At 40.6% G+C, this 26,288-nt stretch overlaps 1 protein-coding gene across 2 annotated transcripts in view; it reads right to left on the bottom strand.

Moving 5' to 3' along the window:
* Nucleotides 1–511: 511 nt before the first annotated feature.
* dym (dymeclin) overlaps nucleotides 512–26,288 on the bottom strand; it is a 65,878-nt gene continuing 40,101 nt past the window's right edge. For both annotated transcript variants that reach the window (XM_085168381.1, XM_085168382.1), the window contains exons 15-17: nucleotides 12,015–12,197; nucleotides 8,690–8,803; nucleotides 512–1,328 (exon numbers count right to left, since the gene is read on the bottom strand). In XM_085168381.1, the coding sequence (XP_085024507.1) occupies nucleotides 1,179–1,328; nucleotides 8,690–8,803; nucleotides 12,015–12,197 (447 nt within the window). In that variant the 3' untranslated portion in view covers nucleotides 512–1,178. The remainder of the gene's footprint in view (nucleotides 1,329–8,689; nucleotides 8,804–12,014; nucleotides 12,198–26,288) is intronic.

The raw sequence follows: 26,288 nt of genomic DNA, 5'->3' as shown, positions 1-26,288 counted from the left end.
AGGACAGCTGTCGTCATATTATATGCATTTATATATAAAGCCAGTTTCCCCGTCTGGGAATAATCAAAGTATAGTACCATTGCTTTTCTCTTTCGGTAATAGTAGTCTTTTCAGCACTACTGCACTTTACATTTTGGGATGGTGAATATATATAAAAACAATATACATGAAAATAAATAACAATAAGTCCCTACTTAAACATGAAATAACGTAACCGGTTAAAGAGACAACGGTAATTATGCACAACAGGACAGGAGGTTTAATGACCGTCCCCGGTTTAAGTATTTGCCTTGGGTTAGCATCAGGAAAAAAATGCTAATGACAAAAACAGGGTATGGAATAAATGAACTGCAAGCAACAACGAAATCAGACGAATTAAAGAGTGATGCAGAGTGCTTATATCATCCGGGGACTGAAATTTAATTAAGCTGTACTTGAATGTGGGGGATGGGGAGGGATATTAAACAGCCGGCAACACTGTAACTCCTGCATACTGATGATGACAACAGAGTTTTCTCTCTCTTCATTTCTTCAATTCAAAAGCGCAAATGTGTCAAAAGCTGTTGTACACTGAGAACAATGTACGCCAAAAGAAAAGAAAAACAGTTTATGAGATAATCGCGTGTAAATTCAACAATAATAGGACATTTGAAGATGAGTGGCAGGTGTTGAGTCACAGCAGGTTTTTAGTATTCAGTGCAGAAGTAAATGAATTTTCGTCAGAGCAGAGCAGTGTAACATGTTTTAATTGACCTATTGAATTAGCCAATGCCAGCGTCCTGAGCTCCTCGTGATATCACAAGTCAGCATGTGCTGAACCAAATGAAGCAGCTCAGACGCTCCAACAGGTGTTCAGCGCAGGACTGAGTGAGCATGAGCATGAGCGGGAGCTACCGCAGGAACTGTAACCCAAGTGCAGGTGAAGCTTCACAGTGTAGAAGCAGAGAGATTATGAAGATACGGGGGAGAACGAGGTTGTGCTGCATGAAAAAGAAACACCATCCTCTACAAGGTTGAGGCACTTTCAAAGCAGCGTGAACATACTATAAAGGGTAATGCATACACACCTACCCAGAACACACACACACACACACCCACCCACCCACACCCACGTGCCGTCAGTTCCTTTTTCTGTACTGAATGGAGATGGAGACGCGCAATCTGCTGCAACGTGTCCTTCAGCCGGAGTCCATGCTGAACAGCTCGATCCCGTGTGGGCTCCAGTGGAGGCCGACTCCAGAGTTGAAGACCAGCGACCACACGTAGGGGATGAAGAAGTCCTCTGGCTGGTCCTCCTCCACGTACTTGAACTTGAGCTCTGGGAATTTCTATTCACAGAAAACACCGGGCGAGAGAAAAGTGGAATGATGAGCAAGTCATAAAAAAGAAAATGCTGATGTAGAAATGTTTCTGCACAGAGTCTTTTCAAAGAAGATATTTTAACTTATCAGATCGTCAGTTTTTACGCAGTATGAACTCGACACTGAAACTGCAGTTCCTCCAGTGGTCAGTGGACGCTCACTTTACATTCTCATGTTAAAAGCTACTTTCAGCTGCTCTGTTTTTCATGAGGGGGTTTCTTATATAGTGCCTTTATACTCTACTGCAGCATTCAGATGCTTTATAATATATGTAGTTTATAGTTTGTCACATTCACCCATGCATTCATGCAAACACTTGTTTCTACATCTAATCTAACATTCACAATCTGAAGAATGCATTGGGAGCAACTCAGACTTCAATATCTTGTAAAAGGCTTCTTTGACATGCAGACTGGAGAAGCCAGGCCACCAAAATTCCGATTAGCAGATGACCTGCTCTACCTCTTAAACCACATGGCGCAACATTATCCCTATAAATTCCCAGTAAGTAAACATGTTCAGAGCCTGGTAAGAAATAAATGTTTTTGGAAATAGCTAGCTCTATTATTAGCACTAATTAAAAGTTAACTGTGTTGGTGTGAAACAGCTGTGGAGTTTATGAATGTGCTTGCTAACTGATCTCACTCTTGTCCAATATGGTCACTTTTTTCTCCAAAAAACCAAAGACGTTGAGCTGAATTGCTTCATAAACCAACAGGTGGGGTCACGGTGGCTACATCTATCTTTTATATGCAGTTTATGCTTTAAAAAAAACAAGACCTGAAGCAGCGTATTAGAGCTGCGCTACAATAACGTGGTATTTGTTGGTTTTTTTCTTCTGTGGATTGCCAAACACAGCTCACTGAAATAAAGTCCTTTTTTTTGGAGCTGGCTGTTGAATGAATGAATTACTTTCACATGAAGCAGAAAAGCTGTGCTACTCAAATCACTGTTAGTACCGTGAAATATGAGGAAGACACTTCGCAGCAGTTTGTGACGTGGGAAGAAGTTTTGCAAGCGTTCCTGGTTTGATCAGGAAAAGTCTTCTTTTTATTTTTCCTATAAAGAGGAAACATGATCTGCACTTGGGGAAACTTCTCCACTTTGAGCTGACATGCTGTCTTTAGAAATAGAACAAAAATAAAATTCAATTGCAGCTCTGTTTAGTTTCATATCATCTATTTTTAATTGGTGCCCTTTTTAACCTCTCACCATAATAAAAAGTAAAACGGAGGCAAAATTGTAACAAAACCTTTCAATGAAAATGAATTTTAAGAGTTTAAAAGTCACAAATTAACAGATCAATATCTGACAAATTTAATGTTTTGTGTAATCAGTTGTCATCTTGAACACCAGCTTTTTCCAAACCTTCTGGAAGCCCACCAACCAGACCAGACCAGACGAAAGCATGCATGAGCCAGCCCACCTGACAGCAGGTAGGCAGCCAGGGAAGCACATCAATAATACATAATGGTACCTCATTATATCCTCCTGTCTGCACATGCATGTATGTGCACACACGCGGCCAGTAATCAGTCTGTGGTGAAAGACAGATGCTGTGAGCCTTTATTTGATGGTCTGAGTCCAGTCTTTTCAATCCTGATTGGCTCCATTCAAGGCCTCACTATCGGTATCACAATGACATAGACCAAGGGGCTGTGGGGTCACAGGCCATATGCCAGGTTACTGAGGCTAAACTGTACACACACACACCACTCCCATTGTTGATGGCCAGACACAATGCAGGAACTGTATTATCTGAGTGGCATGGGTGTGTAGGTGACTCCCTCGTAGCCTAACGACTCATCCGGCGTTCACATGACCTTGTTGGTGACAGTTGCTCCACACATTCAGGCCTTTACTTGTAAGCTTAGAGGAAGAAATACAGCCTTTAATTTTTCATTTTGATTGAAAATAGTTTTCTTCAGCAGTGTCGTGTTTACAAGCATGAACAGACGGCAGCCGAGCAGATTAATACCCTGCGGCAACCACCGTGATATATGAAAACATATGAAGCACAACCAGTTGTGCTATTAGGCAATTAGGTTAATCAAAGCATAAACCAGCAGACACAGCTATGTCAACATAGGTTTGAAACAACACATGTTACAGCATCAGCATTAACCTATTTTTACTCATAAAGCATTATGTGTACATGCGCAATCAATGTTAACACCTCTAAAACTAATCCTCTATGTGAGCAAAATACGGCATAAGCGCCTTTTTTCATAGAAACCAGACACACATAAGACACGGAGGCTACTTTGGTAAACGCTTGCTTAAACACTCTGAATATAAGTAGTTCTCCATCATGAGCCCTGAACACAGCAGTCACAGTTTAAAGAAAAAGGTAAAGAAACTCAGAGCTAAAGCACAAGCACACAAATGGTATTTACTGTAGCATTACTATACGGATTTGCATGCTTTACATCTGTATAAATACAGATATGAGTGGCTTAACTTCAGTATTAAACCCATAATTTATCATTTTCATGGCCTCATTGAAAGAATCGAAATTATTATTCATGGGAAACGCAGAAACATCACCAATCATATTATAATTAGATCTTTACAAATCTCTGGCGTGCTTTTAGTATTGACACACTAACATTATCACTACTTCAAAAATGGGTGCCACTGATGCAAAGGAATTCCTCTGTAATTATAGGAATAGCTTGACATCCAATCTGTGTTTCTTGATATGGATGCGAGGATCAATACCAGACTCGTGCCTGTACTTTAAATCTAAAATTATAGTTAGCCATCTAGCTTAGATTAGAGTTTGTCCCAAGCTCAATAATAAACACTTACAGAGGAGAAGTTGCTGTTTTACAGTGATATCTCTGGTGGACAATCACAATAACTGGACATGAATCTGGCACAAACAAAGCCCCAAATATGTCTTACTATAACACACAAAATCTCCACCTGTGTGTTTGCTTGTTTCTTCGGCTGCCAACTCCTCCTACGCAATCAGGAGTTGAGCAACAAAACTTGGCACACAGGTACGTCTTAGGCCCCTGAAAGCACTTATCTATATCATATCAGACATGACATCCCATGTTGCCTAGTAACCACCTAGCAATAGGCTAGAATTACAGTTTTTAGCATGCAGGCATCTATAAAAAGCATCCTTACACTCCAATAGTTTAATTTTACACCAATAACATAATATATATCCACGATTTATATCCACGATTGGCTGAATTATACACTATGTGTTTTTTTATTATTATCACAAGGGATTGCAATCCCCTAGCAATGTGCTAAAATGAACCATTTTAAGCCAATAAACATCTACCTTCTGTACTAGTGAACAAAATATGCTATTACAGTCTCCTGAAACCATGTTATATCTCCATCTTTTCATCTAACATTTAGCAGTAAAGTGGTAATCTTTACTAAACTCAGAAGCCCTTCAGTTGCAGGTAAAGATGATGCTTGTTGAGCTATGATGACATAAAAAAAATCGCCACCGTGGGAACTTAAAGTCCCGCACGCTCACATGACCGATTTCCCTAAATTTCACAAAGCCAGAAAAGAGAAAATGACCCAGAATCCCAACGGCCTTCTTCTTCTTACATCTATGTTCGAGAGCCCCACCAGGGTAATTGCCTTGCATATTACAAGGCAATGGCAAGTGCCTCACAGCAAAAATGTTGCTTTCAGGCTTGAGTGAATTCTGGGGAAAAAATAAAATAAAAATAAAATCAGAGCATCTCCAGACTGACACATCCAGTAACTAATATTATCTGTGTCCCTTATTCTGTTCATACTGTCCCAGTACATATCTCCCCTGTCTCTCTGCTGACTTCCCCTTCCCTCCCCTTCTCTGTTTTGTTCTCAGTCTGACTGCTGGCTGGGGCCCACTTGGCCCGGGCTCATATCAGTTAGTTATGGGTCCTGGCGGGTCAGGCCCTCGCCCCTGAACACAGACTGGCTGGCTGGCCTCATATCTTTACTTAGGACGCTGTGTTCCCTTTCCTCCACTGTGCTTTCGCTGACAGCGCTCGGTGGCCAGACACAGAAGAATGCGGCGAGGGAGCAAATAAGAACTTGATACACACAAACACACACATTTACATGCAGGTACACGCACAACACTGAAAAGTCAGGTTTCGAAACGCTTTACAAATCTTTCACAAAAGTCGTGGGTTTTATATTCACATTCTACTTTTTAGAGCCGTCCTTTGGGAAAGTTTAGTTCGTTTCATGGGTGCGTGATGTATCTGGAAGAACACCTTTAGTAATGTTAACTTTAGCAAGCACACTAGTTTGCTAACATAGCTCATGAGACTAGCTTGCATTTTGATCGTCCAAATATAAACAGGTTACATTATATCAATATTTTATTATGATATAAACTTTATATACATTTTTAAAAAATGATCAGTGGTTGAATTTGTCTCAAATAGTACGTTTGAGTTAAAAGTCAAAGTACTTATTTCAATCTCACATCACTTTATGCCTCTGCGACTTTCTCACAGAAAAATATTAATATACTGCGATCACCACAACTGTCTGAAAGCTTTAGCTAGTTATATTTATGGGCAATGTCCCATAGTGACAGCTGAAAATAAACTAAAAAGATATGATTCTTTTGTATGTTTCAGATAAAATGAAGGGTAAACTGATGTAGTAAATATCCTTCTGCTGATTAAATCTTTCTTTTTGGCAACATCATAATTTTCATAATTTTAACTGTATAAAACAGTTATTACAGATGATCAAATATGGCGAAAAAAAAGAAAAAAAAAAAGAAGCCAGAATCAATAATCAATCAATAAATAAACAATAGCTCAACCTACAGAGCTTGATGATTTTTTTCTACATTTGCTCAAATCATGTTCAAGCAAGTTCTGAATTTACTGCACTCATCTGAAAGAGGATTTCTACATAGAAATGTATAGAAACTGTGTTGTCAGTGTGTGGGAAAGTAGTAATGGCTGCCATCAGGCCTCTTAAGCCCCAGGTACTGACTGACTAACAGCTGGTAACCCCCCTCCCCCTCCGTCTCTTCCTGAGGAGCCAGAGAGTCTGTAGGCTATCGCTGCTCAAAGAGGCAGATTTCAGCAGGAGAGGCTAAACAACACATTCCGCAGGCACTGCCTATAAGCGCCACTCAGCCTCACACACCCTGAAACAACACACACACAAAGAATGAGAGGCAGGCAGCTGAGTGTTGAGGGTCATCCAAGGGGTACTTACCACCTTCAATCCTTTCTTTCAGTTAGCGCCTAATTTGCATGTCTACATTTTGCCCCGTTAAAAATCTGTATCCTCACTATGTTTCTATTTCAATAGATTAACTAGTGTCCATGCTATCTTTATGTCAGTGGTTTACCTGAAAAGTGTCTGCAGTTCCCAACCAACCAATTTTGAAGTTATTATATTGGAGCCATGTACAGGCTGATACAGATTAACACTAAACGTGGATTTATTATTTTGTTAAAAAAAAAAAAAATCTAAATACGTAATTTTAAAGATCATTTTGCAACTAAAAATGTCCAAACATTTGCATGCAATAACAGTAAATTGTGTCTTAAGCATCAGTTATTCTCAGTGTAGGACAGCTGGAGACCTGATGGGGTAGTAGTCAGTCCTGTTATGCCACACACTTCTTGGAGGTCTGCTTGAAGACAGCTGTCTGGGTGCATGGCTAGCTGATACATTCGTATGCACTCACCGCGTGCTAACCATCTGATGATAAAATTAATTTTGGTGGGATCCAAGCGGACACTAGCAGACCCACAGACATGGGGAGTATCATCTCCACCTAAGCCTCTGTTTTATGCTTGTTAACTCGCCTCATGTCAACATAAATGGCTGAATTCTCACTGCGACTGCATGACTGAGCTGAAAAATAAATAACCACAAAAAAAGACAATATCTGAAAATAATGTCACCTTACTGATGATTTTATCAGTGTGCAAGAAGAACCATAGAATACAGTTTGGGAATGAAGTTTTATAGATATCCTTCCCCAGCTGCACTACAACACCACAGTGGTGCTTTCAGCTTTCAGCAAGTGTTAACAAAATGTTCTGAATTTGGTTGTTAGTGTAGACATGGGTGCAACTTTAAGACTTAAAAATTGATGCATTCATTTACATGCAATGTTCACATGACCCAAGGGTAAAAAAAACCCTCCACAAACAAATTAAAAAAAAAAAAAATTTTTAGAAACCGCGAGGAACAGGGTACTGCTTCATCAGAGTAATTGCCGACGTATCGATGATTCCACACAACATTAATCTAACCTATAGATTTTTACATTGGGGGGAAGCTGAATGAGCTCATAGGATGACGGGAGGCGAGAGGTGGAGAGACAGCTGTTTGTTTGAGAGATGGTGCCATCAAATGGTAGGGACTTTTCCCAGAAGACACATTGCCCAGATATACTTTTCACTTCACGTCACCCTGTGGAGCTGGAAAGCACTCTGATGTGGAGTCAGCGTGAGACTCAAAAACACTTTTGCACAAAAACGTAGACTGCCATTTAGTCAGATGGTCATCAGCAGACATACACAAATGCAGGAGATAACACACACACACACTCATGACCCACATTGACTTGTGCCACAGGTACAGCACTCTCGCTGAAGGACATGAGGGTTATCCACATAGCTCTGTGGGTAATTCTGTGAATTCATGGTCGCTACATTAGTGCTCTGACGTGCTCGCTGTGAGCACGACAGAGAGAGAGAACATGGACTCATGGCCGCGCACCATCCCTCTTCCACAGACAAATGGCTTGCAGCCAACAGCCAAGTACGGAACATGAAACACATGATAAAACATGCAATTAAGAGCTTTGGAGAGCGCTGGTTACATATTTCCTTACTGATTAATGGAGGAGCATTGGAAAGGGAAAGGGTTAGAGAACCCGCCAGGAGTGTTGGGTAACGAGGCATGGTGGCAGATTTATGTCTCCTTCGTCCCCTCCCCCCAATCTGATGTACCCATGACAAAGTGCCGTTAGCCGTCCCCCCATCCCATCTCCTTGAAATGTCATTACATGTTCACATGTAGCAGGTAAGCAGAAATGGAACGAAGATGGGCATTAATGCTAATGAGAACTGGGCTTTGGCCTTTTGTGTCCACTCCCAAAGGCTTCCTTCCATCATTCCATTGCCCGAGTCCATATCCCAATCCCAAACATCTCGAATGTTCAACTGGACTCTCTTCACATGCATAGAAATTTACCACTTCTTCTTCTTCTTCTTTTTTAACCTTTTAGCAAAGCCCACATTTTATGACTCCTGCTTTCCACGCTCTTCCACTTTGTCTGTCGCCCTGCTGTCTGTGTGTCTGTGTGAGTGAATTACCTTCAGTCTGTCTTTTGGCAGTGCCTGGGCTCCTTTCATGATGACCTCCTGAACTCTCTCAACAGACAGGTCACTTCCAGCCTGCTCCAGACGCTGACTGAAGAAACCAATAACCTAAAGGTCAAACGGGAGGAAACAGCCAATCACAAACTTGCCATAGGGTCTTTTAGCTTGCCTTAAAGTGCTTTGAGGTGACTGTTGTTGTGATTTGGTGCTATAGAAATAAAATTTAATTGGACTGAATACAGTTGGAGTATTTAGGGTCAAACACAGAATTTAAATACAAATTACCACCAATACAGTGTCCTCAGTTTTTCATGTTTTGCCAGGAAAATGGGAAATAGGTGCAGTTATTTATTGAAATGTGCAAACATACATGGGAATATAGTATATAAGACAAAAGCACAGTTTGTATAATTCTTACAAGCTTGAAAATCAATATGTTGGTGCAAAAACTTGTTTTATGCTTGTGAAATTACGCTATATCAGGCATTTTTTGTAGATTTAACTAAGGAATTGTGACAGGCTGCTAGTAACAGATTGTCTAAAGATATAATAAAAAAAAAGGTTCTTTGCCAAGTTGTCTTCAAGAGTAGACACAAAATTAAGATGTCTCCTTTGTTTGAATGAATCATAGGTCATTGTTAAGTGTCTTAACAAAAAATATGTGATAAAGCAGGCAGTGTCCAAAGCAAAATCCACTTTTTATCCAATAAAATAGAAGAAAATACAACTCACTGATGAAACTTGACTCTTGTTGATTATCTCCTCAAAAATAAATGGTTATTTTAAAATATTTCTCGTCAGGTTTTGTGTTAATGCAGTTATTGATATCTTTGTTCCATTTTGTTCTACTTGTAAGTATAAATCAGCTGGTAGCATTAGCGAAAAATAAATAAATAAAAAATCAATATTCACTCTTGTCTGTGTTTCCTAATACACACACGGGACCTTGTTCTCATTGAGCTTTAATGTCAAGTCCCAGCTCCATCACGACCCTCTCCGACTCTTCTAATCCCTCTGTTTGGAGCTGTCACATTAATATTTCAGCAGCCACACCCGATATGATGACACCGGGTGCAATATGAAGATCTAGGAACAAAATGGCATCATGCTACACGCGTAGGCCTGAGAGACCTCAGCTGTGTAAACAATAACACTGGTCAATGTTCCAAAGGTGGTTTGAACATCACGTTAGAGGAATCGGTGCTGAACCTACAGTACGTCGACAGCAGTTTTCATTTAAGGCAAAATATTGCCGCTTCCATAAACGGCCATTTAAACACGTGCATGGGCTGCCATGTTTCCTAGCAACAGTAACTCGCTTCTGTAAATGCTTCTTTATAAGGATACAGCACAGCACACACTATTCAGATAAACCAGCCACATTAAGGCACCTACCAAATATTATGTAGGACCAGAAAAAACAACTCTGATCTGCAGTATCAGCTACCGTGACATGAGCAGCAGATCCTTTAAGTCTTGTAAGTTGCAAGGTGGGGCCTACGTGGATCAGACTTGTTTTTCTAGCACATCCCAGATATGCTCAGTCAGATCGAGAACTGAGTTAGTACCTTGAAGTCTGTTGTTGTATTCTTTAAATCTTAAACAAGCACTGCGGTGAGGCAGGGGTGCATGAGCTTGCTGAAATGGGTTACTGCCACCAGGGGATACTTTTGCTTACTTTTCTGAAAAGGTGTATGTAGTGTGCAACGTGTTAAAGTATGCAGTCGGTGTACATTCCACATGCCAGGGCTCAACCTTTTCCAGCGCATCATGGTCCAGATCATCACACTACCTCTTTCGGCTTTCCATAATGCTCTTTTGGTGCCATTTCACCCCAGGTAAAGGTTGCCAATACATGCACAGGTCTCTATCGCTTTTTACTGTAAACATAGATCTGCACGTCTGTGACTTTGCCTCAAACTGGAGCGGACATTGTGCGCAGATGCCCCGGGCACCTTCTCAGTTCAGAGTGCCATGTTAGCGCGACACTTCGAATAAACTGCAATCGTCCTTTAAATGGATGAGTCAGTCAGCTGACCTAAACCTAAGTGAGCGTGCTTTTCATTGATCGAGGGCTAAAAGGCAGAGAGACTTACAAACAAGCAGCAACTAAAGATGGCTGCAGTAAAGATGCAGCCGTGGACCACCCAGCATTTGGCACATATCCATGTGTTCCAAACCTCAGGCTTCAAGCATTAAAATAATCATTGTATTTATGATAGTGTAAGTTTATCAAATTACACTTAAGCCTGTTAGAAGACAGAAAAAAGTGGCTATAATTGGAAGAATGAGTAGATTTAATTTTGGACTGGACTGGCTTGACTGGTGCCATTACAATGAGATGTTTAAAGAGTTGCGGATGATCATAAATCGAGATGATTTGCAAAGCTGGGTGAATTCTGCTTATTGTCAGCGGGGGAAAAAACGTAGAAAATGTCAAAAACTTTTCATTTTAAATAAGTAGTTCACTGGAATTAAAAATGATTCAATGCTTTCTGGGTTTAACCTCAAAGAAGAAATCTAAGAAAGTATTTTTTGTGTTTCCACTGCTCTTCTAAGTTTTTCCCTGAAGAAATGTTTGGTGTTCCTTAATTACAAAAAAAAAAAGAACTATTACAAATTCCTTTTAAAGCTCTTTTTTTTGTCAGAGCAACATTAAAAAATGCTTCTACAGGCAGTTTTGTTTCTCAGTGTGGGCTGTTTTAAAGATTTCAAGCACACCAGAGTTCATGCACTATGTGCGTCTACAGCTATCTAATACTAATCTCTTCATTAACTCAGAAGGCCTCCCATATGGGCTTATTTTAGAAGAGCAAAAAAGCCGCCTCGCATCCTGAATAGCCTCGGGGAAACTGACTTAACCGAGGGATTCTACCTAGGCATGCCTCCCTCATACTTATGGATAACTGTAAAAGCCTGTGGCAATGTATGCAGCAACCCCCATCCTCTGCACACACACACACTCATACCCACCAAAGCTTCCTTTCCCTTCTCTACGTGACTGTGAATGACATATTTCTCGCATCCCTTCTTACTTATACACCACACATACTCATTGAATGTTTGAGATGTAATGTGGAGATACTTGACGCCAGTGGACTGATTAATTCAATCATACTGCTTAAGTCTTTCATTCTTTATTGCCTGACTGCAATCTTCTGGCCCGGCTTTTTCAACATTTCTGAGCAGACAAAGAGGACACTGCAGGAAAAAACTGTCAGGCTTCTCTTAATTCACTTGTGATGCTTTGGGCGATTCCTAGTTTAAAAAAACCAAACAACAACAACAAAAAAAGACAACAACCCTCAAACAGACTGACCGTGTCGAGGTTCTGCATGATGTCCTGGAAGGACGGGTGCGTCCTGAACTGCTCAAAGAGCTCCCTCTTGTAGAGCAGTGCGTACACCAGGTTAGGGTTGTGGTGTAGAGAGTTGCACAGGCAAGAGTTGATGATTTCCAGCATCATGCGAATGACTTCCTCAATCACACTCAGGTCCTGGGCCTGGAGGGAGAGGGAGGATGTAAAGGTTAATTGGTTTCCCACTAGAGTGGTTCCACTTATTATATTGTTTTTAAATGATTGTTTTCTGATAGAACGATCAGCAGGGGGTAACAGACAGATGGCAGAAATGGCAGCAGGGATCAGAGGAAGGACAAAAAAGTAAAGCATGAATGTCGGCCAAGGTCTTAGCAAGTGGCAGAAGGGTGATCTTTTAAACCAGATATCAGGTTGTGTTGGCCTGTGTTTCCTTGTGTGGCAAAGACGGCAACTCAGTGACACGTGACAGTCAAAGACTATAAGAAGGACGGACAAAAAGATAAAGAGTTTTAAAATGCCTGACATGATGGCGTTGTTTTCAGCCTTATTTCAAACTAAGTAGGCTTCTCAACACATAGACCCAAAAAGTTCATAAATAAGGATTTCCCGATGTGAACATCAACACAAGAGATTGTTGGAGAAATTAACTGAAATCCCAAAGCAGCATCAAAAAACAAGTTTGACATTTTAGAAAAATATGCACAGTTGCCCTTTGGTGAAGACAAGATTGATAACATGTAATATCTATGAAGGTTCAGACGACCTCCTCCCAGCTAGGATCTTTCTTCTCTCACTGTGTGACTCCAACTAGCTGTGGCGGCCAAATAGTCGCTCGGAGATCGAGCATGTTGCACCCTCGACCTCCAGTCTCCAAACAATGCCAGTCGGATTCTCAGACAGATTGACAAAGGTTTGCAAAATGACTGTTGTCTAATTTACTAACGGAGCCAATTCGCTAACGTGTTGCAATCAGTCTGAGTCGGTCTCCAACAATGAGTGTAACTAGTCTGGGACACGTCTTTTTACAATTGTGGACTTGATTTTACTGGTTGTCAGCGGGTCCCCGTCATATTCCTAAGTAAAAGCAAAACTGACTCTCTTATTCTGTTGTTAAATTACCATCGTGCAGCACATATGTCACCATTTGAGAAAGAACTCTTGTTTCAGATCTACCAGCTTCTGACTGGATTCTCAATATAGGTTGTCAATTCTGTTTAATTTGAATTTCTGCGTATGTAGACAGCATTAACCAGTGCATTATCATAAATTGACAGCATGTAATTGTCAACTTGTCCACATATCATCCCCATTTCGTGACTGCATTTTATTGCAGTTTTATGGCAGCTGACTGCAAGTGGTTGCAGACCTGGTCCCCATCTTTGAAGCAACAGTTTCAAAGCCAATAAGATTCCAGGTTCTTTGACTTATAGTTGATTTAATTGTGGTTGTTCCCACTATTACTGTGACTGCAGCAATATGATGTTCAATTTTAGTAGCTCCTTCTGCTCAAGAGCGGTGAAACGCTATTTTTGTCCTTCCAAAGAAACAGTTCAACAAATAACCCCCTTTACAAAGGCAATCTGTTATTTTTAAATTTTTGTTTTTGTGCAGATTAAACAAGAGACACAATCTGTGAGCTTGAGAGATGCGGGTGCAACAGAAATATTTTGTTGGCTTTGGAGACAGTCCAACTATCATCTCCGTGTTTTCAGCCTTTATGATAATCTAGATAAGCTAGGACAGCTAGCTGCTGACGAAAGCGTCATAGTGATCACATACGTATGACAGTGGTATTAATCTTAACATCCAACCATAAAAGTAAATAAATAAATTATATTTTATTATCCCTGCATTCAAAATGTTCATAATTAAAAGTGTACAAATTAAAAAGTCCTTAATTTTGTACTTAGTGCGAGTAGTGTGAAGCATTCGGCCACTCTTTTTACTTTCAATAGCTTCAGTTATTAATTAGATGAACAATCTTTTTAATAACTTGCAATTAAAGCAGTCAGTAGGAGAATCCTTTCTACATAGTGAGAAAGATTTTCAGTGCCACTGATGTTTTTAAATGATGATAAAGATGTCTGCACCTGTCAACCTTTAAAGTTCGGTTTCATTTACCTTATCAGCGTGTTTATGCTACAGAAACCTTGGACCTTAATCTGCGTGGTGGTAACTCGTAAAACATGCGCCTACTTGTAGCCTTTAATGATATTGAAAATGGCTTTCATCATTAACGGACGTCTATGCAGCTAGAGGAGTTTGGTTTCATCACACAACCTGCTTTTAATGGAAAAAGGCACGCTTTAAGAAATCTGGCTTATTGTTCTTTAGTTACTTCATTCACAACAATCCGTCTACAAGAGAGACAGACAGACGCCACCGTGATGAGATAACGTCTTTTTGGCGTGTTCAATGGTGGCGCACAACAAGAAAACTGCAGAGAGCGTGGGAAAATGAATAATCTACAGAGAGATAAAAACTTTGGTCAACAGAGTTCATGACTGATTTCCCATGGTGTGACAGCTGTGGGCAGAGCGTTACAAAATCTATCGTCTACGTTTGATGATATTGCAAGATAAGCTCCATAAATGAGAAACCAGAAAAATATAACTCAATAACACCGTGACTCATCTCAATTAAACCAAGCACTACTAACCACGAGTGTCAGTTTCTCTTCACTCCCAAAAAGACAAAAATATGAAAAAAAATTTTACTGCTGAAAAAGAAATTCTAAAAATTTGCTCAGCGACTTATTTTTTTTTTAACATGAGCTATAGCATTTGATCTATATACAGTATACAGCATCTATGTTAGGCCAAACAGAGTCAAAGAGCCGCCTGTGTAAGCAGCTCAGAAGAAGCAGCTAGAACAACAAAATGCAAACTAAGAGAATGCAGGAGTCAGGGACATCCAAAGCAGCTTAGCTTAATGCAATGGACTTCTAATGAAATCAGTCCATCGGTAGTCTGACCACAACTGTAACACGCGCTGTAGATTATCTGACATAATCTACAGATCCAGGATTTAGTTCGGATCCTGGATCTTTAAAGATCCTTGCATGCCTCCAAGCAGATATGAATAAATATGTGTGCTCCATTTTGAACATTCTTCATTTTGCAGTGTTGTCTGAATATATAAAAAGTATTATAATTACTATTACTATATGTAAGAATAACATGACATAAAATTTCAATAAAAAGATCTCCCAGTGCCTAGCAAAAACTACCCAAACCAAGAAATGTCTGAAAAAACCAGCAGATGGGTGAGAGGAGAAAGAGGTGTGCCTTATACCAAAGCATTTATGAATTCAGTGTGTAATAATGCTCAGTAGTAGGGATGGGTATTGATAAGATTTTCACGATTCCGATTCCATTTTCGATTCTGTTTAACGATTCGATTCTTTATCGATTCTCTTATCGATTTTTTTTTTTTTTAAAAAAGGAGAACACTAAGGTCAATTAGCTTAGATCTTTGTTTTATATCTTCTCTTTGAACAAGATAGAAATTTAGGAGTAACATGGCCTTACAAACTCAACAGTGAGATCTTAGCAGATCCAACCTACGGCTCTTCAATGTGGTGTCACAGGGTCCCCAGGAAAAAAAATTGTGAATGTAAAATAATAAAATAAATATTCTTCTGTAGCAATTACACAAGAATATCCAATAATGTCCCTGCCTACAATTAAACACATTCACTTACCGAAAATCGGGGGCATCTGCTGTGGCAAATGGGTGCAAGCCTTTTACCACAAACTTAGTCACTGCTCGGTGACATTCGTCTATCCTGGCCTGAAAGGAGACGCTACCGGTAGACTGTAGCAAGAACTGCCAGCATCTGAGCCAGCCTCTGTCTGTCTCTCTCATCATGGTCACCTAAATGCACAGTAATGGCAGGTTTTGTAATAAGGCAGATTGCGCTAACATAATATGCACTGTTAGTTGATTATTTACCTGCCGTATTAACGGGAGAGGACGTGCAAACGTTACCGCTGCTGCTGGGTTGAGATTCACGAGTCCGGAGCAGAATTAAAAACACGATATTCATTTAAGGTTATCGCGTGTTTTGTGAGCAAATGCTTTTGCATATTCGTAGTGTTTCCTCCCTTAAATGAAATATCTACTTTGCAAGTATTGCAAGTTGCCCTGTTGTCATCCGTTCTCGTAAAGTATAACCAAACTTTTTAGCGTTTGAGCCGCCATGTTTCCTGCCAGGTAAATGACGCTCCGCAACGTGGTGACGTCATTCGGGGCGACTGGACTCGATAAGGGAATCGTTTGCAAAAATGGCAAACGATTCCAAGGAATTGAAACAGTGGGAACCGGTTCTCAACAAGAACCGGTTTTCGATACCCATCCCTACTCAGTAGTGTGCATTTATCACAAGATGTTTACTCAGCTAAAGTTTGCCCGTCTTGTTTTAGTTGTGCCACAGCAAAAATGTAATTAATGATATAATGCTGATAATAGGACCTCAGTCCTTTATGTGGATGTAGAAACTATGGCAGTGTGACAGTGAAACACAGGCAGTTATGCTGAATACAGTCCTTACTATTCACAACTGTCAAAATGTCTCGTGTGAAATGCGTCATTTTAAGTGGTTTTCATACGTGAACTTTGGGCAATTTTGGGCGACTTGCATTAGGATATTTTCCACAGCTGTCCTTTCTCACATGTAGCACATACAGTAGCAGGAAATAGGCAGTTTCAGTCACGTTTGTACTATTAGGAAATGCTGCGTATTGTGGGTAAAGTATGCAGCATATCACCAAAACCCAACACCATCCAGCCTTTAAGTAGGAATCTGTTGGGTTAAAGCAGCACACGTTTGTGTTCTCACATGTACCTCTGTCGGCAATGGTGCATAAATATATGAATGCTATGACAAAAACATATTTAACGTCACTTTTCCAAACGTTTAACTGACCAGTTCAGCCTGTTGGTCTGAAAACCTTTAATCATTGTCTTTGCTTTACAGGAAGCCTCGCCTTAGACAGTTACTCATTAGAAACTTCCTCTGGGTTTACACGCTGCCACATTTCAGGCTTGAAGTAAAATTCCTGTAACGTTCATTAGAATAGGCAGCAGAGATAGCAAAGCTTTCTGATAAAGAAAAAGAAAAAAAAGATTTATTTATATTTCACAAGGTCTCATTCTTGAGCCGGGCACAACGTGAGCTTTTATATTCGCCACAGCACACTTATGCTTAGTGAATCATTTGCATCACTGTTCTGCTGATGACCTGTTTTGACCAAGAATTTGCAATATCTGATTCGAAACAGCAACATGGTGAGTCTCCTGCTGCGAGCTGATTGGCCACAGAGTCTACCTCCAATCTGGGCAAATCATCTGTAACAGAACTGCATGTGGTAGCATTTTATATTCCATCTTCAGTGCCCTGCTTTGAGAGAAGTTCTTATCTTATAAATAACTTTGCTTGCTGTGATGCTTTTTTTTAATACACATAATCAGTCCCTGAAAAAAAGCCGGGGGATTAAGATAACAGTAAATAGCTGTAATTCTTTTGTGCACTGAAAAAGGTTACTTTAGAAATATAATGGGTTAGATTATTGGTTGCGCTGCTGAAAATGTAATTACTAGGGCAACCCTTTAAAATTAATTCAGAATGATGTATCTTATTATTTTTTGTTTACGGTGTGATTACTTTTCTACCAAATGTATTTTTTTTAAACCAGGCAAATCCAGCTGCTGCAGGTTACAGAGGTGTTACATTGAGCAGCACAAACAAGCTTCACAGTGAACAGCGATGCTGGAATCTGTGTCAGAAGTGTCCGAATAGAAATGCTGAAGTCCAGCACTGAAAGGCATTCTTGTCCAGTGATGTGGCCAACTATCACAGGTGGGGTCGCAGGCATGGAAACGGGTTGCTCAAAGCAATGTGCATCGATTTGATTGGAAGAGAACCAAGGAAAAAGAAGGCTCGGACGCCACCATAACTCAGCTCGCTGAGCGTGTGACCTAAAGGCTGCAGCAGAGGTAGCCTAGATTTGAGTCCACTCCAGACCACTTCCTGCATGTCATCCCCCCACCACCCGCTCCTTCTCCCTGCTTTCCTGTCTGCGCTCTACACTTTGCTGTCAAATAAAGACTGTAAACCTTGTAAGCCATCCTATTCTCCAACAGCTTTGCTGACCTGTGTAGCTCTCTGACAGAAGCCACTCAAGCCCAGCAAAATGATGAAGAAGGATTGAACAGTTCTAGATTTATGATCTTTATAGAAAACAATACATTCAGATTTTGTGAACACCATCAACACAACTGGTAACGGAACTCTAGTTTAGTTATTTCGACACACATCCAATAACATTGCTGCACTGATTTCCACAAGCATGGTGGTTGAAGGTGTTGAGCTTTAACCGGCAGACGTGGAGAGGCAATAGGAAGGCAGGAGAGCCAGCTCTAATGAGGATTGATTGTGCGTCTGGAAGCAGAGGTGGCTCTCTGAGCTCAACTCCACTGCCTAGCTATACTTGCTCCACTCTTTTCCGCAGTGGCAGGCCATAATTAGACAGAAAGCAGGGACAGATAAGAGAGACAACTGAGTAGGAGGATGTGGAGGCAGGAGGAGGAGGACAGCAACAAAAATGGTAGCATAGATGATAAGAGAGTATGGGGGGTAGGGGGGCTAGCTGATGGAGAAAACGGACGTGACGAAGAGGAGACAAAAGCAGGAGAGGGAGGCAGAGTAGGAGTGAAGGATGCCTGGTGTGTTTGTTCTCCAGCTCTGCACCAAGCTTAATGAGATTAGTCTGGCAGGGAAAAAATGCCACACTGGGGAATTCAGGTCACATGAAAATAGGCTAGCTAGACGTCTGCCTGGCCTTGTGTGTATGTTTGTCAAGTGGATGAGATTAAGAGGTCCACGGTCTGGTTGAAACCCAGACAGGATTTAAATATCTTGGCGACTCCTCCTCTTCCACTTCCCACTCTGTCCTTTTGCACTTTTTTTCTCTTCAAACTGCATCCTCAGCCAGAAAAAACAAACAACAAAAAAAAACACTTGACATGTGTTTGTTTGACAGCATATTCTTCCTACCTCTCCCTCCTCTTTTTGCCTCATTCTCTCTTAGTCATACATCGTTTTCCAACCTTGTGCCTTGTCGTTTGGTCACAGCCACTCATGCTGCTATTTCTCGTCTTCTCTTCACCCAGGAAAACATAGGTGAGTCATAAAATTAGCCTCAATGATCCCGTCCTGTTTTACTTGCATCACCATTCACAGAAACCCTATTGGAAAGCAAAGCATTTATGTGCACTTATAGGTTTACACCCTTCCCCAACTCTGCGCAATTCTGCTGTTAATTCTTAAACATACCGAGTGCAAATGTGTCGCATCTGCAGGCGTGGTGACCTCTGCTGTGTCTGACAACTGACAGTTTGTAGATGCAAGCAGTGACTAGAAAGCCAGAGCCCGTCCTTTCTATCATACCCACACATGTTTTTAAGCGAGCGTTTGTGAGTGCGGACAGGGTGTTTAGAGACATAGACATGAAAATCCCTGTAAAGTAGGAGCTGGCATCATTAAACCAATAGCTTAGTGATTCCCTGGCCGGCCCTGCTGCTCACTGTAGGCTGTTGCAGGGCAGACAAACCAGACATATTAAGAAAGAGCACTGATGAAGACAAGGGCATGAGGATACAAACAGAAAGAGTGAAAAGCCACACCTACAGGTTGAATAAAGCACAGTGGAGGAAAAGGATGAAGAGGGGGGAAAAAAGCCACGTGGACAGACAGAGAGGGTCAGACTGGCTGAGCAGCAGCAGCAGCCTGCCCTTGTCTTTTGGGAGCTTTTTTTTTTTTTTTAAATAGGTCATTGTCTGACCCGCATTATGGTACCACAGCCATGTCATAATCACACCATTTTGAAGAGCATTGTGCTCAGGTCAGCTTCTCATTACCCCATAGCTTCACATACCCACAAAACATCCTTTGTTGGATGCACACAGAGAAAAAGAGAAAAAAAAGTGTGTGTGTGTTGGGGGGGGGGAAAGTTGGACCCTACAGAAAAACAGCAGCATCAACACAATGTGATTATGCTGGATGCTCTCTGCATCACTGTCTTGTGTGTGAAGGCAGGATTCCGTGTATTGGCATCCATATACCTTATCCAGATTAAATAGGCACACTACTTTTCTGAGACTTGGCTAGCGCTAACAGCGGGGCTGCTTGGGTGGGGAATGAAGGCAGTACTGTGGGTCATGTGGGTCATGACGTGAGTGATAATGATAAAAAAAAAAAAGATGACGCCAACTGCTGCAACAGCACTCTGGGAGATAGGTAGGCAGTGCTAATTGATCTGCTACGAGCTGTGCTCTGTTTTGCTGTGCCTCGACCGCGAAAGGACCACGATGCAGCAGGGCTGCCCTAATTACCATTTGGAAGCAGCAGATCATTAGGACCCCAGAGCACCTGCTGCCTGCAGGGGTGGCAGTCCTACTGCCTGAGAATAGCAGCTGAAAGAGGCAGTGATAGATGACAAAAGAGAAGAGGATGGCACATATATAGAGAGACGGGCTAACAGAATAATAATAAACTAATAACTGGGCCTAGCATCGTTGTTACTGGGCAGGTGAGGGGGTGAGGGAGGGGTAACTCCTGAAAGATCAGAGACCAAATTGTGGAGTCAGTGTGTAAGCTAACTCTCACCTCTCAGCAGGAAAGCACCTTAATGAGAAGAATGCAAGGAAACAGATTTATGAGACAGAGAAGAGAAGATAATGAGCTACTTATTGCGTAGCAGAGAGGTTAAGAGGTTACTTGTTATATGTGATTAGTTTATTCTATGTTCAATTTCACTAGAGGCTTAGCTACTCAGCCTGGAGCCTGAAGTTGAGTTCATTTAGAGCAGTTAAAGACCACCACTCTAAAAGATCTCATTTATCTTGGTCTCCTATAGGCAAACTCTTAATTGGAGTTCAGTTAAAAAAATATGCTGGTGTCCTACATTTATATTTCCTTAAACTATGACACAACCCAGCTCATGTATTACTAAGATGATTTTAAGAAGTCCATCCGAGTAACAGATTTGGAACTTAAAGGTTCGCATGAGGAAGTCCTCTCGAAAATGAGCAACATATATTTATTCTATCTTTCATAACTTTCCAGGAATGTACACTTGATTGATTGGCCCATAAAAGATCAGCAAATAGTACTGATAGTTTACTTAGGTGTTGTTAGATTGAAATAATCTGTTATAATCTGTTCTGGATTTATAGAAGAGTGTTCAGATCTTTGTTTGTATGTGTGACTTACACATATGGTGACAAACAACCTTGTGATGAACTGCTGAATTTTATTTTATTTTATTTTATTTTATTTTATTTTATTTTATTTTATTTTATTTTATTTTATTTTATTTTATAGTTTTCATTTATTTTTGCTGCCTGGTTTTAATTGAGTAATTTCTGTAACTGCGAGACACTTGCTGCTGCCCATCTTGGCCAGGTCTCTCTTGTAAAAGAGGTTTTTAATCTCAATGGGATCTTCCTGGTTAAATAAAAAAAAAAAATTTGCCTTTGCTTGTTTTCGAACTATAACACCCGTCTGAATAAAGCCTTATAAACAGCAGAATGCATTTCATAACATGGGGAGGTGGGGAGGTCTTTATCAGCAGGAAAAGCTGTAAAACCTATAAAAATACAGTTTAAAAAATATCAAAAAAGTTTTCCCGTCACATTAGCCAAAGTGATTAAGTGGTCTGGATTGGAGTCGTCACTGAGCCGGGATTCTGAATTGAAAGTGAGAAACAATCATCTATGTTTAACCCGTCTCATCTGGTCAACTTTAAGCTCGAGTGTGCTGTGTGGTTTAAGGTTGCTAGGATGTGAAGAGGTCTCACTTTCTCAGTCTTCTCCCTGGTGCAACAATTTATAACGTGAGAGTCCTCTGCGACCTCATCATCTTATTACCAGTTTATAAATAATCCTTTGGGGTCAACCTTTTGCTGATAGCAGCATGCCTGAACTAGTGTAATAAATGGTTCATGAATTTTTTTTTTGGTGCAACAATACTGTACAAAAGTCTTGAACCACCCTTTCATTTCTTTATGTTTTGCTGGGAAAAAGAGAAATAAGTACAGTGATTTTTTCAAACATGTACACACACATGGAAATACAGTTTAAAAGGCAAAAACTGAGTTTGTGCAATTCTAACAAGCTTACAAGTCAGTATAAATAAGCTCCTATGACCGTCTTTAATCTTCAACACAGCCTGAACTCTCTTAGACAAGCTTTCTTCTAATTTGTAGACACTTCCTGTTTTACCTCCTCCACACATACTAAAGATGATTCGAAGCAAAAAGCTGAAATTTGGATGAATGATGCTGCAGATTTTCAGTTTTCAGAGCTGAACTATTGCTCATTAACACTTTAAAAATGATGACAGCCTAGCTACGCTAAATATAAAGAAATGAGGGGTGACGTTTGAACAGTATTGTATATAAGCTTGTAATTTTTATAGTGTGTTAATTCAATTTTAATAGTAATGTTTATGAATACTAATTGACTAAAGTAACACCCTAAAATATGAAACTACACATTTTCATCCCTTTGTTTACATTCGGACTACAAATCTTTTTCCATCTACATGTGAACTATGTTTGAATCATCAAACAACCTACAACACACTTAACGCAGTAGAACATCGTAAACAAGCGAATAAAAAAAGAAAATGTGCGGCAAGGCCACTTCAAATAAACTAAACAATAACTGTCAGCACAAACATTAATGCTGCTTGACTGATTACAACTACTCACTCACATAAACATCGCAGACTGTATAATAGCTCGCTTCAGAAGCACAATTTCTAGTTAACAGCTTGCATCACTGAATGATTCTGGACTTTGCACAAAAAAAATCATTTTGTAGCTTCCTAAGAAATCCGCACATTCCTGAAAGCCCTGATAATAAACAGAAGGCATAATGTTTATTATCTGTTGATATATCCCCGGGCTCTGCTTTCCTCTTAAACAAGAGGAATGGTGCTACAAAGCTAATGCATATGTCTACTCCAGCTATTAAAAAGAGATCACAGAATGTGACTCAACCAGGACACATAAACACATAGACAGGGTGGTCCACCATGCTCCTGGCAGTGTCTGTGCGCATGTAAGTGTGTGTGTGTGTGTGTGTGTGTGTGTGCGCGCTTGTAGTCTTTTCCCAGAAATGTGCAACAGTAAACAGACTAAGAGGCAGAGAAGTAACATTACCATTACTGGCTGGGAGCATAAACAGTGACAAACAATGCAACACATACTTCCATCTTTTTATGTTTGTTTGCATGTACAACCGCAAACTGCATGTCCTCAGCATATCTCAGTGGATGAGACAGGAAAATAAGAATAAAAATGCAGACTCAGAGGTAACCATAGGATCCCACGAGAGATGCCCTTCTTGGTCTGGGAGTCTCTGGATGTTCCCCCCGGGGTGGGGGCTCAAGGGCCCCAACCCCTCGCTCTGTCTTCCATGATACTAACCAGACGCAGCCGCGCAAACACATTCAGGGATAGGGGGCATGTTCTGTGTGTGTATATACCAGAGAGAGACAGCAACCAAGAGGCAGACATCTACAGGGAGAAGGGGGGGGGGGGGGGGGTACAGAAGAGACGGAGGGAAAGATGAGACATTAACACAGAAGCAGACTGCACCCAGCTTTAACTCTCAGCTTAGGGCAGTTTGACAACGTTTTCATATCCGCCTCTCGGTCTCTCCCTCGTAAAGAGAGCGATTATACGTCCAGGACGATCCCGCATTAAACAAACATTAGTTCTCTCTCCACAGCCAGGCTCGGCCAAATTGCATTGTTTCCAGATGCCTGTCACAAAAACACGCTTACACCCACCCCAGGGCCCTCTCCTCCCCTCGTCAGCTCTCTCCTCTCTTCTCCTCTCGTCTGTCTCTCCTTACAGTTACCTCAGCCTCCACACCTCCCCAAGTTAAGGCGAGGGTTTGTGAGTAACACCAGGGCAGGCTGCTTTCAATTACGCCGCCACATCCGCTACTACCGCAGGAGCAGATGAGAGCCGGCAATGGAGGAAACAAAGGAGCCGGCATAATGAGACAGCAGCCCTTCCTTCAGATGTGACATCTCTCAAAACCAATGACGGGCTTTAGCTGGCGTGTAAGGTCATGTTAAGTGGCCAGACATGGAAAATTAGGAAGGAATTTCAACTTAACATTAAAACTATTAAAAGAAGAAATGGCTATACTTTATACTATACTAAACCTGGGCATAATGAGTATCTTAGGGATGCTTAAGTGTTGCTCTGACAAAAATCAGCTACTTACAGCGACTACTTTCTGAGATTTTATTAACAAGTTGCTAACAAGCAGCAAACTGCTGCTCATTGGGTCTACATTTTAAACTCTCCATCTATGCCAACCTCAAATCAAAGAGAATTAACAATTTAAAAAAAAGGTCTAGCAGTGCAGAGCCTAAAGGTATATTTACATTTCAGTGACCCCTCATTATTCTGTTTCTGCTCTATATGGCTGTACAACAGTGCTTTAAGCTAAATGCCACCTTCAGCATGTAAACAAGCTAAGCTGGCATGATGCAGACCATGTTAAACATTTTAGTTTAGCATACTCGCATTTACCGACAGGCACGAGAATAGACTGATGGGAATGTCCTTCCTTTTGCTTGGTAATAAAAGACCCAATAGCACACTCAATCCAATACTTTAAATCTTACTCACAAATGCCAACATTTTGGAGGGAAACAACAAGCCAAGGAGTCTGAAAATAAGAACATGGTAAGCCATACACTATTAGTTGGCATATGTTTGTCAAAAGAGAGCCCATGGAGCTTCCTTCTGATAAGTAGACAATACTCAGTGTGGCACATATCCAAAGTTACATGGCAATAAGTGAAGAAATAAATAAACAGACACTACTTGTTGTGGCGGCACTCCGTCTCTACTTCACTCTTCTGTACCACCTTTAGGAATCAGTCCGGCAACATGCATTTGAAACGCGAGCAAGTCCAGGTACTTTTCTTGCAAAAAATATGTTTATTGAAACTTAACTTAACTTAATTTACATGGCAAGACTCGGTCAAAAAACTGTGTTGCTTCCAGCTTATCAGACTCCCCAACTACGTAATTACAGTGTGCCGGATGCCCAAAATACTAAAAAGCGCATTAGAATGTCACACTTTTATATTCTATACCTTTAACAAAGCAGTATTTTGAAATTAACTAGAAATTATATTCTTAACATCAAACATGTATATTTCTCCTCTAATCATTTTACCAGTACCAATAAAATTAACCTTTAATTGGCTCTTACACTACTATAATCGCTTTAATTTCTGAAAACAAATTGTCAAACATCTGCTTTTCAATTTCACCTGTGCTACTTGAATGTGAAAGAGAGATGTAAGACAACAGCAGGCTGGAAAGCCCTTCTTTCCAACAAATCTCCTCCACTGCTCAAAAACACCTATAACTAAGATATTCACCACTCAAAACAAGGTGAAGGCTAATTGTGTAGTTTTGTTCGAGCTTGTGCTCAAGACAAAATTTCACTCGACTTATGTCTCACCTCGAGTGTGTATATATGTGTGTATGTCCAAATATACAACATGTTCCCTTTCGTTACGGCACACTGTGTGGACACGGAGACGTGGATAGTAGACATGGGAACCAATGCCACAGCCAGTTAGTATAGTCTAAGCTCAAGGATAACGACAATATCAGAAAAGCTGACCAGTTCTGTCTTTAAAGTCTATGACCCAGACTATGTGTCAGACACTTCAAGGAAAACACTCATTCAAAATTCCCATGAAATAATCGAGCTGAAAATCTGCCATGTACCCTTGAGCAGTAAATTGAGTGTCTATCAAAAGAGTGCTGTTGTGTAGATGACCTTATGATTTGACCTCGTACTCCCATGTATGAGCACGTCTTTGACTTTTTTGAATTTTTTGCTTCTATTATATTAACTTTAAGGCCATTTTCTCATATAACCGGCTGTACTCACAATTTTTTTCTTTTTTTTTTTTAAGAAAATGCAATCGTGGCAAACCGATCTCTACATTTCTCCTTTTGATTTTCAGTCATATAAAATGTCCACTTATGCATGTTTGTAAATAAAAAAAGCGCATTAAAATAGACCCTGAAGGAAGGAGGCATCCAAACAAGGGTGGATAATTATGCTTTATACATGTGTGTTGCGTACTGTAGATGTCTGCTTGTAAGGGACCTCATCAGACAGTCGCTACACGGTTGAAGAAGCACTCACATACACTCATGT

The sequence above is a fragment of the Neolamprologus multifasciatus genome, chromosome 7, assembly GCF_963576455.1.
Source record: "Neolamprologus multifasciatus chromosome 7, fNeoMul1.2, whole genome shotgun sequence".
Classification (NCBI taxonomy): Eukaryota; Metazoa; Chordata; class Actinopteri; order Cichliformes; family Cichlidae; genus Neolamprologus; species Neolamprologus multifasciatus.
This window is presented reverse-complemented; position numbering and strand designations above follow the sequence as displayed.